This window comes from Lonchura striata, chromosome 1A, assembly GCF_050655825.1.
Source record: "Lonchura striata isolate lonStrDom1 chromosome 1A, ASM5065582v1, whole genome shotgun sequence".
NCBI lineage: Eukaryota > Metazoa > Chordata > Aves > Passeriformes > Estrildidae > Lonchura > Lonchura striata.
The window spans coordinates 15,742,298-15,759,683 of NC_140741.1; the positions used below are offsets into that span (position 1 = coordinate 15,742,298).

Consider the following 17,386-nt stretch of genomic DNA (forward strand, 5'->3'; position numbering starts at 1 on the left):
GTGATGGGAGGGGCAGACCTGGAGGGGGCACAGGTGGTGCTGAAGACCTGGCACCCATGAAATAGCACTAGCACTGTGGGATGAGGGAGTGTTATTTTGGACTAGTTTTTTATCTGATCCCATGGATGTGGAGAATGCACAGAGCATTCTCCTCAAGCATGGTCTGCTGTGCAGTTTCTTCCCGGGAGAACCCCATTTTCAAGCTCTAAGGCTGCTCAGAGTTGCAAACCACTTGCATGGGTGGTGGGACTTGTGGGGGAATTATTTCAGAAGTGACTCCCTATTTGACTTACAGTGCTGGTGTTCCCATGGCTGTGTTGGTGCTGGTGGTGGCCAGCTCTGCTGCGAGTCCCTGTCCCCTGTGTTCAGCTGAACTCTTTGCCGTGCAGGGGAGTGCAGAGCCTTTGGCTGCTCTCTGTTCCAGCCTGTTTGGGACTGAGCTTATGCCTAAACTGAACTGAAACTCTCCAAGTGCATCTTGGTCAAAGCTTCCAAGTTTGATCACATTTTTTACTTGGCCAAGCTGCAAGATATAGTCCCAAACTGTAACTTGCTCCCAGTTGTGCTGAGAAGAGTCACAAACCTTTGGGGAGCCTTTCAGTGAACCTTCAGCAAGCTTGTGCCAAATCTTAGATCCAGGTGTGTTTTCCAGACTGTGTGTTGTAAATGTCACACGGCTCCAAAATGGAGTCACCAGCACAAATGTAGAGTGTGATCAGAGCCCTGGGATTAGGGAAGGAGAGGATGAAGTTGTCTTCAGGTAATTATAGGCAGCAGTGGAAAAAAGCCTCCTGCTAATGCTCAGCACCTTTTGAGAATTTCCTGTAGAGTAGGCATCACTGAACTCCCTCACATCAAAGGGGAAAATACCTGTCTGGTCCTTAATCCAAGGCTCTCTTAGATTAAAGAAAGATCATAGGTCTTGTTTATATCAAATCCAAAGACTTTATTTCTTTCTTTACAAATCTTCCTCATTTTCCCTAATGCCTTTTCTACTGAAAAAAGTCCCAGAATGTTTAATCAGCGTACCTAATTAATAATGCTGTCTCACATAATTCACCTTTATGATGCTCTCTTACATGGGGTTTTCCACCAGTGTCTTTCAGTGCATTTTACAGAAGAGATTCTTCTCATGATCTCCCCTTTGCACGTGGGGAAAGCAAGGGAGAGGAAAAGGTAAGAGAGACCTGCTTAGGTCATGAAGCCAACCAAAGGCGGGGTCAGCAATAAAATTCCAGGTTCTTAGTTTTGGGCAGTGCTGAAGCTGTTCCTCCAAGCCTCAGATTGCATTTAGGAGTGGGTGAAACACAGCAGCCATTGAAACAACCCAGGACGGAGCAGGGCGGAAGGCAGAAATGTAATTACACACATGGGGAGCAGTCACGTAGCCAAATGCCAGTGTTTGTGCAAAGCTTGGTGTTGGCTTTAACAGCCACCAGTGTGGTCAGGCACCCATTTATTTCCTCTGAAAGACAACAGGTCAGTGCCCTCGGTGTGGTGCTGCAGCACTGGGCAGCGCTGACTCAGAGAAAGGAGCTGTACTGCCTGAGTCACCCCCATGGCTTCCTGGGGCACCCAGGGCTACCAGCCTGCTGAGGTCAGGTGAAAGCATGACCTGAAGTGGTCTGGCTGCAGTTAAATGAAAAGAGGTACTGAAAAAAACACGTCTCAGTCTAAGGGCTAGAAGGGTGATGGGGTTTTGTTTTGGGTTTTTTGTTTGTTTGTTTGTTTGTTTTTGGTGAGCTTTTTTTATGCTTTTATCTTGAAGTCTAGATTTTCCTCTTCCCCTCCCCACCCCCCAAAAAAAGAAAAGAAAAAAAAAAGAGAAAGCAACCTTCTTTAACTAATTTGGTAATAATAGTACGGTTTCAAAAGTACTTGTTTAGCTAGTGCTGACTATATGCTTACACAGCTACCTCTGGCCTGGGAAAGATTGAAACCACAATGGCTAAGTATAGAGGCCTCTAAAATATCTTCATATATGCAGTTCCTGAATACACAAACAGAACTGGTCTCTCTTCTGTCTACAGAAGCAGTATTTTCCATAGGATTTGTAGTGAGAAAGGGTTTCCCTCTGCATATATTTATTAAAATAAAGCTCCTCCAGAAATGCATCCATGCGCTGAGTCCTATTCCATGGCCACCTTCAGCCTGATATAGGAAATATAATCTGTTCCTGAAGAAGAGTAAGCACTTTTTCATTCTGTGCTGCAGCAGACTCTTGACTCGGGATGGTTGTTTGATTATTTTTCGTTGTTGTATTGGGTGGGGGGTTTCTTTCACTTTTTAAGAAAGTGGGGAGCTATCGCCAGGATTTCAGCCTTAGCTTTTGAGAACAGCTCATGCATAAAGGTGAGGTGCTCCCATCCTTGCAAGGTGTAGGATCTATGGACAAAGTGACCAGAGGTGTGTTAGGTGCATTCCCCTCTGTAGAGAAAGCACATCTGTGTGCAGTGTGACACTTGCTGCTGGGATGAGCTCCTCTTTGCAGCCTGTTTTCTGAAGTCTGAATCTGTGTCTCTCTTGGAGCCTGACCCCCAACTTCTCTGTGTGCCTCCTTTTAAACCTTTGATGAAACTGCGTGCAGTTTTTGGGTAGTTGTCGGCAAAGCAGTTTTTCTGTTCCTGCGCTGTGCGTGTGATACCTCAAGTATGTCCTGCCAGTTCCCAGCTGCGGGCTGGATTTGCACTGACACAAGATATTCTTGGTAAATGACAGATTTCTCTGAGCTGGGGCTGGCTCTCCTTGCTCTGCACATTGCTGTAGGCAGTGTGTGACATTGTTCTGGTGGAAGCCAGGAGCTGGTAGGAGTGGCACACAGAGTGCATGCCCAAATTACGTGTTCCAGGGGCAACACCTGGTGCGTGAGACATGCACATCTTGCATAGGTGGTCCTCAGGCATTTGTAGATTCTTCTGTTGTGATTATCTATCCTGGCTCTGGATCCTCTGCTGTCATACCAGTGACCCTGGAAACCCCCCAGCTTTCATAATAGGAATAACTTGTCCTTCATTTCTGGAAACAGCAGCTTCTTTAAATGTTTGTAACAATTTGCAGCTGAACCTATAGACAGTTCTTTCAACACCAAGCCTCTGACACAGCACAGCTCCAGAGCAGTAACTGCATCCATGTTTTGAAACCCTTCTGTCTGCAGGGCTTGTTCTTCAGGGAAATGGCACGGATGGGACAGAAGTGAACAAGTATGAGAATATGTGACAAGTTGTATACCTTAGCAATATTATAATATTGAAACATATGAAATCTTTGTAACATCCCAGTGAGATAAACCTCTTTACATTGTCAGAATTCTCGTTTCAACTCTTGTGGGACACAAATACTCGTGAGGATAGTAATAGTTTCCAGACATGTTTATCATACATCTAGAAATCCACTTGTACAATGCAACTTGATAACTGGGCTCTTCACAAGGCTGATGCTGCACAGAGGTGGAGTTGAAGCATCTGAGGTGCATCTGCGGGGGGTTGAGTGTGAGGACTCAGGGAAAGGAGTGTTCATCCAGAATGGAAGAGGCTGTCTGAAACAGAAAATTCCTTAACTTTTTTCTGTTGCCAGTTGTGGTCAGCATTAAAAGCACAGCTTAATCTAGGGGGGAAATGAACTATTTGATATGGATAGGGAGAAAAATTATAATAAGTAAACTAGAAGTGGTTGAGTAAGGGAGCTGCAGGCTATATACAGGTAAGATAAACCCTTTTCAGAATGATCCAAGTATATCTCATCCTACCTCTGTGCAGAATTTGGATGCTGATCTCTGGAAGTTCATGGTGTTTCAGTGCTACTGTAAGCAGGGCTTTTCGAGGTTGTGTGGAGAGCAAACTTTGTATAAGCAGAAAGACTTATGGCTCCAACAGCAAGGCTCACCAGTGGTACTCGAGAAGAGCAAGCTGGGGGGAGATCTGCTTCCTTGGAGGTAGTAAAGGATGGCTTTTCTAAGACACTGTGCATGGCGCTCCATTTATTTGGGTGAGAAGTTGGAGCTGGAGCTGACTCTTCACCTGTTCTTACACTTCTAGTGCCACTAGTGACTCACACAGGTCACATCCTACTTACTGGTGACTGTGCTTTCCTTATCTTGGGACGCTGGCATTCACAAGCTGTCTTGGCGAGCAGACTCAGAGAGTATCTCAAAGCACATCAGCCTTAATGAGCAATTTTGAGCGGCATTGGCAGTTTGTCTTTTTATCTTACTCTCTTTAATCCTGCAAAAACAGTGTCCATGTGGGTGGAGATAATGAGGTAGAGAGGGGCAAAAAAACTGATCGAAGGAAAAACCAAAAGAAAGCCAAATGACATTTAGGCAGCATTCAACATTGCAAAATCAAAATCCCCAGCTTAGGCACCACCTAGCTCCTGGAGGCATCATAATTCCACAAATACCTCATTTGACTTTTTCTCTGTGCTTGTCTAGGGTTTTAAAATTACTTCTGGTTTAACACCCCTCAGGTGCTGAGTTTTTTACTTAAATGCCTGCTCCAAAGTGCTTGAGTCTGACCACCATCCAGAAAGCAAGCATCCTGGCCCCTCAGCCTGCCCAGGTGCTTTTAGAGCACACCTAGCACATGCAGGCACAATAAGATCAAAAAAGCCCCAGTGTCAGCTACCACTTAATTTTGAAACATCTTATACAGGAAAGCTCAGGGATCACAGCCTGATCCCTTTTAGCCAACAGCTGCTTTTTGCCACCTGCTGAGAGGTCTTTGGTCGTTGCTTCCTTCACATGTTAAGTTTCTTGCTCCAAGTGTGGAATAATGTGGCTTACATGGGAACAGTGAAGATGTAGCCCTTTTTCCTGTGGTTAGTTCGTGCCTTCTCCAAATGGGATAAGTTAGAAGTGAAGGGAGACAGGGATTAAAGCAGATCTCCCGCTTCCTTAGGCTGCTGTTGGGAAGCAGGGAGCACCACTGCTCCCTCTGGCTGGGGTTCACCTGCTCTCAGGCAAGCGGGAATGTGGCACTTTGATGGAAGACGAGCAGCACCTGATGTTGGGCCAGGTGTGAGCACAGGCAGCTCCTGGTAGCTCTGAGCAAGGCACAGCCCCTCGAACAGGAGGGCCAGCAGTGCCTCTCCTCTGGCCTGCCTGTGCTCAGTGTGCTGACATGAGTGGCTCCATGCATTGACTTGGATCCTTAGTGGTGTAGGACTGTTCTCAGAGGCCACTAAAGCACCGAGGACCCCAAGGCCAGCATCCACCCTTGGAGCAAAGCCCTCAAAATCTGGGTGTTGCAGTGCGCACATCTTCCGTGCCAAGTCTTTTTTGGAGCCTGCTGCAAGTAACTTGTGTAAGACCTCCTACATAATGGCTTTGCAGAGCCAAAGCCTAGCCTGTCCAATGGACCTCATCCCTCCTGGCTCCTTGGTTTTTCAGTTCACTGAGGCTCATGGGGCTGGAATCGTTTGCTTTTTCTCAAGCTTTTCTTTAAAAAAAAATCTGAGAGTGTTGCTTCTGTGGAAAAGCACTTCTGCTCGTTGCATGCTGCTGGAGTGGGACTCATCTAACCTGGAGTCTGGGATCTGTCCTGTGAGACAGAGAGGAGGCAAGCTGCCCAGCCAAGCCCTGGTTTTGCTGGATCCAGCTGCGGTGGTTTAGGTTTCTGGCTGAGTCCCTCTGAAAGCAGCACAGAGCAGAGCACAAAGAGAGGGAGGGTCGTAAGTACCGCCATTCTCTCCTGATAATCCCTTAAAAAATAATTGCAGGCCTAAACCTCTGGCCTCCAGCAAATTTTCCACTCGATTAGAGGCTTTTGTGATGCCGGGGAAAGGGACACGCAGACTTGCATATTGTGCTGCTGCCCGAAACTTCCAGCTGGGATTTTTTCCATCAAAAGGGGATTTTAGTAAAACCATTATAAGGGGCTTAGTCACAGAAAAGCAGTTGAGCTGAGACAGGGGTAGATTAGCTTTAACATGCTTGTTTTTGGCACTAGGGACAGGGTGGAAGTTACACCCGGCCACTCATATGCAGCCTCCCCTGTCCCACTGATTCCCTAGCAGGTATGGGTGGGAGGTGATATTTCCCCATGTTCCCCCTGATGTCCCCCTGGCTCGCTGCATTTGGACCCAGGGCAGGAGAGGGGAAGGGAGGGGAAGGAGTGGGCACCCCAGGCAGCAGCCCTCGCGCTGTGGTCTGGGTGTGGGGACCAGAAGTTGCTGTTGCTCAGCTGTCCTTTGGTGTGGTCTGTGCTAAAGGACAGGTGACTCTGGGGAAGGGAGACCATGAGAAGAGACATCATTTGCAGCCTTAAGGACCCTGTGGTGCCTTTGATCCGCATGGGTGGTCCCGACTCAGGGACAGTCCTGGTAGAGATGTCCAGGGAGCAGCCGGAGGGGCTGCAGGCACAGCAGTACCTGTTGTTGTGCTGGGGCATGTCCCTGCAGGGCTGACAGCTCTGCATGTGTTGGGTCAGACTGGCCATTGCCTGGAATAAAAGCTGTGACAGCTGAAGAGTTTGCATAGAGAGAGAGAGGAGAAATGGCTTCTTGAGGGGCCTGCTGCTGGGAGCTTTTTCACAGCCCACACTTGTACACCAGTGCTTCCAGGCTGCTGATTGAGTCTGGTGTGGAAGGCTAGGAAGATGTTCCTTGTCCTGACCCTCCCTCTCCAGGACTACCTTAGCTGGAAAATTAATTTCCATTTTTGCTGCTCCAAGTGGCAGAAACCAGTAGGACTGGAGATGGAGGGGTTGGACACCAGGCACTGTTTGGTCACACACGGATCTGGGACATCGCCTTAGTCAAGTTGTTTCCACCTCTCTTCCCCCATTAGTGCTGATTTTCACTTTTTGATGTCTGTGTATGTAATGAGTCTGCAGAAGCTAATTATTAAAATTAATTATAAGGTGCAGTTGTTTCTGAAAAAGACATCATCACTGTACCCTGTTAGCAGGAGTGTGAGAGCTGGATTTAAAAAAGACTGTTTAAATTTATTTGCTGAAAAGGACACACACATACAGCTCCAGATACCTTAATCACTACAGAGATATCCAGTAGAGTAATTGTGCCAACAACACAGCAAAACCCTGCACAACAAAACCGAAATAAAATAATCTAAGAATTACTTTAAGTTTGGTCCTGCTCCATTACCGTTCTCACATGCAAATGTTTTTTAAAAAATTGTTTTTGCTGTCAAGCTATAGATGTCAAGAGATGGAGTTTTATGGCAGAAGTGCTAAGTTTAGGATAGATGGTTTTCCTGGAGGCAGCTCTTCAGGCTGGGGTGTGAAGTTCTCACATGATGGGGAGCATTGATGCACATTCCAACATAAGGAGATGAACCTGTTGGAGTGAGTCCAGAGGAGGGCCATGAAGTAATTGGAGGGCTACAGCATTTCTGTGAAGACAGAGGGGTTGGGGTTGTAGAACTAGGAGAAGTGCAAGCTCTGGGGAGGCTTCAAAGCACTTCCCAGTACCTAGATGGGCCACAAGAGCTGGAAAGGGAGTTCTGACCAGGACACACGTAGTGAAGGGACAAAGGAAGATGGCTTTAAACTGAAAGAGGTTGGGTTTAGATTATTTACCAGGAAGAAAGTCTTTATTGTGAGGGTGATGAGGCCCTGGAACAGGTTACCTGGAGAAGCTGTGGATGCTCTATCCCTGGAAATGTTCAAGGCCAGGCTGGGTAGGACTTTAAAGCAACTGCTTCATAACAGAAGGTGTTCCAGCCCATGGCAGGGGATTGGAACTAGATGATCTTTAAGATCACTTCCAACCCAAACCATCCACTGCGTCTATCATTGACTCCCAGTTAAGCTATGCCAAGTGTGGCTTTCCCGTTTGGTTTATGGTACAACCCTCAGGACCCTTCACCATCACCAAACGATAGCGGTGATGATGATGAGCAGCCTGAAGTTCGCCATCCCTTTGCACCTCCCTCCTCTGCCACGCCGTGCTGGTTCGTGTCCGGGGCTGTCCAGGGGTGAACCCTTTAGTCCATCCGATTTCTCGCCGCCCACACTTGGTGCCAGGAGTGACCCTTACGAGCTGCGTGCGGGGCTGGTGCGGGGCGGGCTGGCGGTGCGGGCTCCCGGCAGTGCGGGGTAGTGCGGGCTCCCGGTGCGGGCTCCCGGCGGTGCGGGGCGGTGCGGGCTCCCGGTGCGGGCCCCCGGCGGTGCGGGCTCCCGGCGGTGCGGGGTAGTGCAGGCTCCCGGTGCGGGGCAGTGCGGGCTCCCGGTGCGGGCTCCCGGTGGTGCGGGGCGGTGCGGGCTCCCGGTGGTGCGGGGCAGTGCGGGCTCCCGGCGGTGCGGGCTCCCGGCGGTGCGGGCTCCCGGCGGTGCGGGGCGGTGCGGGCTCCCGGCGGTGCGGGGCAGTGCGGGCTCCCGGTGCGGGCTCCCGGTGGTGCGGGCTCCCGATGCGGACTCCCGGTGCGGGCTCCCGGCGGTGCGGGGCAGTGCGGGCTCCCGGTGCGGGGCAGTGCGGGCTCCCGGCGGTGCGGGGCAGTGCGGGCTCCCGGCGGTGCGGGCTCCCGGCGGTGCGGGCTCCCGGTGCGGGCTCCCGGCGGTGCGGGCTCCCGGCGGTGCGGGCTCTCGGCGGTGCGGGGCAGTGCGGGCTCCCGGCGGTGCGGGCTCCCGGTGCGGGCTCCCGGCGGTGCGGGGCAGTGCGGGCTCCCGGCGGTGCGGGCTCCCGGCGGTGCGGGCTCCCGGCGGTGCGGGCTCCCGGTGCGGGCTCCCGGCGGTGCGGGGCGGTGCGGGCTCCCGGCGGTGCGGGCTCCCGGCGGTGCGGGCTCCCGGCGGTGCGGGGCGGTGCGGGCTCCCGGCGGTGCGGGCTCCCGGCGGTGCGGGCTCCCGGTGCGGGCTCCCGGCGGTGCGGGGCAGTGCGGGCTCCCGGTGCGGGCTCCCGGCGGTGCGGGGCCGCGCGGGGCCGTTCGCGCGTTGCGGCGAGCAGCGCCCGGCACCGGGCGCGGCACTCGGCGGGCAATGCTGCCGCCTGGCGGGCCGGCCGCGCTCTGCACCCGCGGGATCGGATCGGATCGGATCGGATCGGATCGGGATCACGATCGGGATCGGGGTCGGGATGCGGCTGCAGAGACCGCGGCAGCACCACAGGCGGCAGCGTGCTCTCCGGCTGTTTGTGTGGTTTTCCTGGGTGTTAGGTAGACGAGCGGCCCGAGGGATCTCGTTATCCCCATCACCTCGGGTCAATTTGCATAGGGTGCCTTGGCCGAGCGGGTGGAGATCTGCCAGAGCAGAGCCAAGTCAGGCATTGCATCCCTGGCAGCTCCAGGAGACCAGGGGAGCAGAGGGAACCGGCTCAGCTGTGGTACGACTGCCTTTGCAAGAATTCTACCCAGTGTGTGGCAGGAGGGGTTTATGGCACTGAGCGATGCACCTGGTCCACTCTGAAGCTGGGGAGCCAGGGGTGCCACCTCAGCTGTCACCAAGGGAGATAATGGCAGGGATTTCTTGGCATTTCAGCTCACTGAACAAGGAGAGAGGCTGCTGGCTGAAGAGCTGGGATCTGTGTGCCCCTGTGATGCTGTGTGCCCTTGTGGTGCTGTGTGCCAACTGCCAAATCCTTAAAGACATCCAAGGGTTGTAAAGCTGGGACACTGGGGAAAGAAAGAGGCAAAGGAAAGGGAGGAACAGGACCAAGCACAGATAAAATTTGTTAGGGATTTTTTTTTCCCAGAGCTGGGAGGGGAAATTGCTTCATCATGAAATCACTAGACTGTGCCCAGAGAAACAAGACTCAGAGGAAGGAAAATAACTAGGAGGAGGTTCCCATTTCTAGATCTGAGTTAGTTTCTGTAGCAGAATATGAGTTTGGTTTATGTCTCAGTAACCCTCTCATGGAAACACTTGCTCAGGGCATATGTCCAGTCACTGGTACTAAACTTTTGACACCTTGTCTAAGAAACACCACAGATTTTAGGAAATTTTTTAGGAAAATCCCATTTCCATTCATCTTGCAGGGACAGATCAGATTCGGATCTTTCAAAATCTCCATCGTGCAATTTCAGTTTGGGCTGTCATTGAGCTAGTGCATATGGTAAATGTAATTAAATAAGGGGGAGAAGCACTAGCATCCCTGCCAAATGTGGCTGGAGGCTTAAGTTCTGGCACAGGAGCCTGATGAACCCTCTCCAGCTCTTTCTTTCGTGCAGCTTGGGGCTGGGGAATTGAGCAGGCCAGCCTGGCTGGCTGGCCAGGGTGGGGAGTGTCAGTGCAGCCCAGCCAGCAGCTCTGGCGCGGGGCCTCCCTGGTGTCCTGAGGGGTCCAGCCCGCACCACCCTGTTGAGTTTATCCATTTAGCTTTTTTTCTCCGCAGAAAGCACTGTTAAAGAGCTGCTGGCTGAAAGAGTGGCATTTAAGGGAGAGGAAGGAGAGAGAGAAAACAAAAAGAGGGTTCACTTTGCTAGGAGCATCCCACACGCGTACATAGCAAGGCTGCCAGATCCAGGGACATTCTCCTTGAGCTGTTAATGGTAGCCTGTGCTAACTTCTAGCTTTGGTTCCAAAATCTGTGAGCATCTTGGCCACCCAGGTCTCATTTTAACCCTTCCCTGACCCCCAAAGGGCAGGTTCAGTGGTAAGCTCTATGCTGTCTAGCACAGAGATCACCTCTGGCCATAGCACAGACCCCAGGTGGTTTGGCTGACAGCTGCCCCGTGACCCCATTATTTATTACCGCGAAACAAAGGGCCCCAGAGCCACCATGACAAACCGATTCATCTGAACCCGCAGCGTGCAGCGGGAAGGTATAAAATGTATAAATCTGTCATGCGTGGACCTCCCATGTGCTAGTCCAAGGGCAGTAAGACCCTTGTGGAGCCTGCTTTTCCTCCCATCTCCCAGGGAGCGGAGCCATCCGTGGATCTGGTGAGGGGAGCAGCTGCTGCAGCAGACCAGGGACCCCACGCACACGCAGAACTTCACTGCAGCTTGTGAGCTGGCATCCCAGCTGCTGCCCCTCCATCCCGGCCACCTCCTCTCCTGCTCAGCTGCTTCATCCCTCCTCCACATCGTTCCTGCTTTGCTTTCTGCCACCATCTCTTTAGCATGGCCCTCCTGCTCCTCAGAGCTGTCCATAAGGCAGGGCCACCCTCTGTGCCCTGCCTTGTGCAGGTGTAGGCAAGGGGCCCTTCTGCCCCACCACTTCTGCTGGGCACAGCAGTGAAGGCTGGCACCAAAGCCACTGCTGGGGCACTGTGGGCTCACAGACAGGAGACTTGCAGCTCATTTCCAAGTAGTGGAGTGTTTTTTATGGTTTTCTACCCCAGTTTCCAACTGAGTCATGTTCAAAAATTCAAGAGTGGTTGGTTGTGCTGAGAAGTTATGTGGTAATTGCTCTATGGTTGTTGACCTGTGTCTGTGTCCAAGGAGATACTGTCACAATGGAGCATGAGAGGAAGGTATGAGGAGCACTTGCTCCATCTACGGGAACAGTCTAGGGTGTCTAAGAACTGGACTTCAGGGAGGCTTTGGTTTTGGCAACTTCCTTTGGCTTGTGCTCCCCTTAAAAGGGGATGTTGGGCCATGTGGGCAATGCTTTTGTTTTGTTTTTTTTTATAAGTGAGAGAAGTTCAGGGGATTTTTTAGGGGGAAAAAAATCCTGTCCTAGTTCTGATTATGGAGTTTACAAGCACACATATTATATTGAAACATAGATGTCCCACTGTTATCCGTGTGAACATGGGGCTTAATAAGGAGATGCCATTTTCACCCAAACCCAGCAGAAACAAAACTACTTTATGAGAGGTTTATCATCCCCCATTCTTGGCTGGGACTGCCGCTTGACCCCAGGAGCCTTTGAAAATTATGTTTTCAGCTGTTATGGGAACCTGATCTGGAATTCCCGTTGTTTATAACACTCATACATACATGCTTTTTTTCCATCAGGAAGTTACTGTAAACTCTTTCCTTAATGCAGGAAAGACCCCAACACCTCCTTCCAAGCAGAGGAAGATGGATATAGTGTCAGGATCAATTAGATCCAATTGTGGTGGCTTTCCCTAAAGCGAACAATGCAGCTTTTGTCAATGGACTCCCAGCAGAAAGCTTGGAAGTCTTGGAAAGGAGGGAGTAGAACAACACACGCCCTAAAGTCCAGACCCTGAGGTAGTCCAGGTCCTTAGGATGCAGAGGAGATGGTGTTTCTTTTTAAGAGGGCCAGAGTCAGGCACTACTTTCCCCTTTGAAATGCAGCACTGCATTAGGAGGTGAGGTGGGTAGAGCTGGCAACAAGAGTATGCCCAGTCCAGCCTCAGCCAAAATACCTGTGGAGGCAGGGGGCTGAGCAGGGCAGGCAGGTGCGGGGCCGAGGGCACCTTCTCTGGGAGGGTATCCCACCTGGAGCAGCAGCCAGCCACGGCTGCTGGAGCGGGAGCAAAGTGGCCTGCTCAGCGCTGGAAGTGCTTAAAATGCAAATGTACAGGAACTTCAGACCATCCCCCTCCCTCCTCCTCGGCGCGGAGGAAAGCAGCTTAAATACAGCCAGGCCTGGAGAGGAATGTTAAAAAGAGGGGAAGAATCGCCCTCCTCCTTTCCATAGGGACTCGGGCCCGGCCAGATTGAGTATGCATGACTGAGCAAGCAAGCAAGGACAGCTCCTCTTTTTAACTTTCCTGAACAATGGCTCTGCCTTCTTCCACCATTTCACATTCCCCCTCCTTCGAGGCAGGAAGGGGGCAGCGGGCGAGCGAGCCCCGTCGCCGGGCTGGGGGAGATGAGCTTTGTGGCTGCCCTATAAACACCGCTTAAGCTCCATCTCCAGCAACAATGAAACACCCCACGTCGGGGAGGCTAAAAAGGGACCGCAACGGGTTAAAAGTCATAACGTTGAGGAGAAAGATTACGGTGGAGGACAAAGGACACCTTAGATTATTCAGTTTGTTGTTTTTTTTTTTAAACACGGTTCCACTTTTTTACTTTCTCTTTAATCTTCGGCTGGGCAGTGGCAATCAACTAAGACGTTTCAGATTTCCCAAGTCTGCAAAGGCGCAGGTTTTTGGTGGCTGGCACTGCTGGGAAATGTTTCTGTTTGATTGGTCTTCCATCTGGGGAAGGCCACAGTTTAAATCACCAAAAAAATCCTCCACCACGCAATTCATCTGTAGCTTAAAAAAAATTAAGAAACACAGACCTTCTTCCCCCCCGCCCCGGTCACAAATGCTGTCCTCTATCACCAAGTAGTCGATTCAGCTGCAGGCAAGTTTCAGCACTTAAGGTTCGTCTGACCTCAGAAATCTGCACGGGGTTTGTCCCCAGGGATGCCGCCAGCACCCTCGTGGCCATGGCTGGTCCTGCCAAACCCCTTCCTTACAAACTCCTCGTGGTGATGTTACCCAACATCCTGCACAGGAGGAGGCTCCTTGCCTTCCTCCTCCATCGCTCAGCACAGCCAGCCCCAAATCCCACCATTAACCACAAGTTCTTACCAAGCCCAACAGATACAGATAAACACATCTTCAATAAGTACAGACAACACAGATACAGCTTTTTTTTTTTTCAAAAACATACTTCATATTTCCTCTTTTATTATATAAATATGTTTAACCTTTTACTGTAAGAATATAAAATGTTTTAAGAGGATCTTTGTTATTTTTTTATACAAATTCACAAACAGTACAATTAATCCATAGGGGTCTCTGGGTTTGTGTTAACTCCGTGGTCTGGCCTGTTACTGTGGAGGATTTGAGATTTTGAACAGATAAGCAAAAAAAAAAAAAAAAAAGCCAAGATATTTAAAACAAACAAAAAAATCAAAACAAAAACAAAACCCAAACTTACTCTTCCTCTTTCAAATAACAATTAAAAAATAACCTAAAGACCCAGCTCCATTTTATTGACAGAACAGAGATAAGACAGATGAACTTCAGTCTCCTCCCCTTCATGTGGCAGCCCTGGGATCTGTAGGCCAGCTCTGCTCCTCTCCACCTACAAACAGGAAGCCTGGCATAGTGACCTTTTGTAGGTGGCTTAGGAGGGGAGGGGAAAGCACTTGCATATATCCATATATATAAATTTTCTTTAAAACAAACTTTCATTTTACATATTTCTGTTAACAGTAGCCTAATCCTCAGTGTGAATTCTGACGTTAAATATTTGTGCTAGAAGAGTAAAAATGCAGAAGCACAGTTTGGGTCCCCAGTTCCCAGTGAAGAGGGAGGGAGAGGCACAACCAGAATGTGGAGGTGGGACACAGTAGGGTAAGCCTAAAAACAAAAATTAAAAAAAAAAAATTTAAAAAGGGGTGAGGGCAGAGGAGGGGATAAAATAAGAACAAACCCAAGGGGCATTATTCCAGTCTAGGCACAAAAATGTTTCAGTCTCAAAATCTCTTTCCTGTAAGAATTCCAGGGCTTTTGAGGAGGGAAAAAAAAAAGTAACAAATTAAAACGAGGTAGCCAGACATCATATATATATTTATATATATAGAATATATTCAGCAGAAAAAAAAAAAAGTACTTAAAAATCCACAAGAACAGCAACTTCATATGTCTTTAAAAATAAAACCATGTAAGAAAATGAATACTGTAAAGGGGAGAATGAGTGAGGAAAACTGGGATCAATTACAGGATGTAAGCAAGGGATAGATGGGAGAATAAGAGGCTGTTTTTGTAGCAGTAATTTTTTTATGCATTTCAAAATAAAAACAGGTCACAGTATCTCAAATGAAGCAGAAATGAAGCTGGAGATTCTTCCTCATGTCCCCCAGGTAGAGAGGAGCTGGAACTCCCTCCTACCTGCTCACCCCCAACCCAGAGAGGAATGGATATGTGGCTGGATATGTCTATCCCTGTTGCCAAGGAGGAGAAGGGGAGAGAGAGAGAGAATGATGAAAGGGAAGACAAGTCTCAGTAACTCTCAGAGCCCCCCAGTGCACAGGAAGGCTTAAGAGATTGGGGGGGGACGGACGGATCTGTGTCCAGTCCCCACAGAGACAGGAGGAGGAAATGGTGTATTCATCTCCAGTGGAGAGATGGGGGGAGAGAGAATGGAGTGCCTGGACTTTTCCATTACCCATAGTGCAGGATGACATGGAAACATACTGACAAAAGGGGAGGCTGTAGCTATCGCTAGTCTCAGTGCAGTGGAGAACTGGAATAGTGGGAGGTTGTATCCACCCACAGCAGAGAATAACATGAAGCTGGAGACTGAAGAGAGATTTAAAAGGGAAAAAAAAAAAAATCAATGTACCTAGGGAGCAATATTTCTGTCACAAATGTGTTGACAGGGGAGGGGCAAGCACAGAGGTGGAATGGTTGTTTTATCAAAAGCTCTGTCTGTGCCCAGCGCAGGATGACTGGGTGGCTGGGTACATAAGTGTAGCTAGGAAGCCTTTGCTGCTGTTACTATTTTTTGTTCCCATCTCCATTTCCACTCTCCTTTATATAAACCAAAAATAATCTATTCTGAATACATGGCAGAACAAGGGTCTTTCTTTATCCATCCTCAGTGCTTGAGGGGATGGAATGTGGGAGTGGGGATAAAGAGGGGTGTCTCTAGCCCCAGTGCATAAGAGTGTGGGTTTCTACCTCTTCCGCAGGGAAGGATGCTGTGGGAAGGGAGAGAGAACTCTGTCTCCCTAGCATGGAGCTTGAGGGCGTGACCTGGAAAATGGATAGGTGCTTTCTCCCTGTCCTCCTGGTCCCCCTTCCTCCCCCTCCTCCTCCACAGCAAGGATAGGTAGGCAGCACAGAAGGGTCGAGGATATACCCTCTTTCTCCGTGTTCCTCCCTGCGGTGCCAGAGTGCGTGGGTAGCATGTCTCTGTGCATGCCCCTCTCTCTTTCTCTCCTCCTCTGCAGCAGTCAGTCAGTCAGTGAGTCCCTCCAGAGGAGATGGAGGTCTCAGGGCACCCTCCTCCTCCTCCTCCTCTCACCTGACCTTCTCACTCTCAGTCATTTCCCAAAGTCCCAGGTTGAGCACCTTGAGGCAGGGCAGCTGGGTGATGCGCTCCAAGCCCCGCTTGGTGATGCGGGTGCAGCCATAGAGGTCGATGCCCGTGAGCTGGCTGAGGTGTTCGGCGATGAGCTCCAGGCCCTTGTCGGTGATGCGAACGCACTGGCCAATGTTGAGGGTGCGCAGCCCGTGCATCTGCCGCACCATGCGGTTGATGCCCTCGTCGCTGATGTGGCAGGAGCAGAGGGACAGCGAGCGCAGCCCGTCGAGGCCCTGTGCGATGTAGGCCAGGCTCTGGTCCCCCACCTTGTCGCAGAAGGAGACGTCGAGGCCGGACAGCCGCAGGCTGCCCATGGCCAGGTGCATGATGCCCGTGTCGCTGATGTTGTCGCAGGAGCGCAGGTTGAGGCTCCGCAGGCTGCTCATGTGCGACAGGTGCAGCAGCCCCGCGTCCGAGATGCCCCCACAGAAGCTGAGGTTGAGCTGGCGGAGGCGGCCCAGCCCGCGGGCCAGGTGCTTGAGCGAGAGGTCGCTGAGCTTCTGGCAGTCCTGCAGCGTGAGCTGCTCCAGGCCCAGGCAGCCCTCGGCCGCGCTGCGGGTCATGCCCGCCAGGTGCCCGATGCCCACGTCGGAGAGGTGCCGGCAGGAGCGCAGGTTGAGGCTCTTGAGGCGCTGCAGGCCCCAGGCGATGAGCAGGAGGCCGGTGTTGGTGATGTTGCTGCAGCCGCCGAGCTCGAGCACCTCCAGGCCCTTGAGGTACTGGGCGATGCGGCCCAGGCTGCTGTCCGTGATCTGCTTGCAGAGGCTCAGGTTGAGCGAGCGCAGGGAGCTGATCTCCGCCACGAAGGCGTGGCTCAGCCCGTTGTCGGTGAGGTTGTAGCAGCCGCTGAGGTTGAGGCTCTCGATGTCTGCCATGCCCTGGACCACGTAGCTCAGGCTGCGCCGCAGCGACAGGATCTGCACCCGCCGGATGCCCCGCGCCGCCAGGCTGGGGAAGAGCGAGGGGTTGGCGCGGCGCAGGTGCAGCTTGGCCTCCACGCCCCGCCACACCGAGCGGTGGTAGGCGGCGTCCCGCCAGGCCGTGCACACCTGCGCCGCGCGGCCCTTGTCGCGCACCTCCAGGTACCCGAAGATCATGGCGAGCAGCTCGGGGAACAGGCACGAGATGTGCGTTTCCATCGCACGCACGCCCGCCCGCGCCCGGCCGCCCCCGCCGGCGCCGCCGCGCTGCTGCCCCTCGCCGCCGGGCCCGGCCCGCTTCCGCCCGGGGCCCGCCCGCCTTCCGCTCCGCGCCGCGCTCCTCCTGCCGCCGCCGCCGCCCTCACATCGCCGGCGCGGGCGGCGCGGGAGACGCCGCTGCGCGACCGCCGGCCCGGCCCCGCCGCCTCTACCGCCGCGCTGGGCGGGCCGCGCCGCTGCCGCCGCCGCGCTGCTGCCGCGGCCGCGCCGCCCCGCGCCGCATCCCGGCGGGCGCGCCCCGGCGGCGGCCCCCGCGCCCCGTGCCGGCAGCCGAGCCCCGCCGCCGCCGCC

At 52.1% G+C, this 17,386-nt stretch overlaps 1 protein-coding gene across 1 annotated transcript in view; it reads left to right on the forward strand.

The window, feature by feature from the left end:
• The first annotated feature begins 8,968 nt into the window (after positions 1 to 8,968).
• The window catches only part of WNT5B (Wnt family member 5B), a 43,582-nt gene continuing 35,164 nt past the window's right edge, over positions 8,969 to 17,386 (forward strand). Inside the window, exon 1 of the mRNA XM_085569805.1 lies at positions 8,969 to 16,978. Coding sequence (XP_085425931.1) covers positions 15,719 to 16,978 — 1,260 coding nt within the window. The 5' untranslated portion in view covers positions 8,969 to 15,718. The remainder of the gene's footprint in view (positions 16,979 to 17,386) is intronic.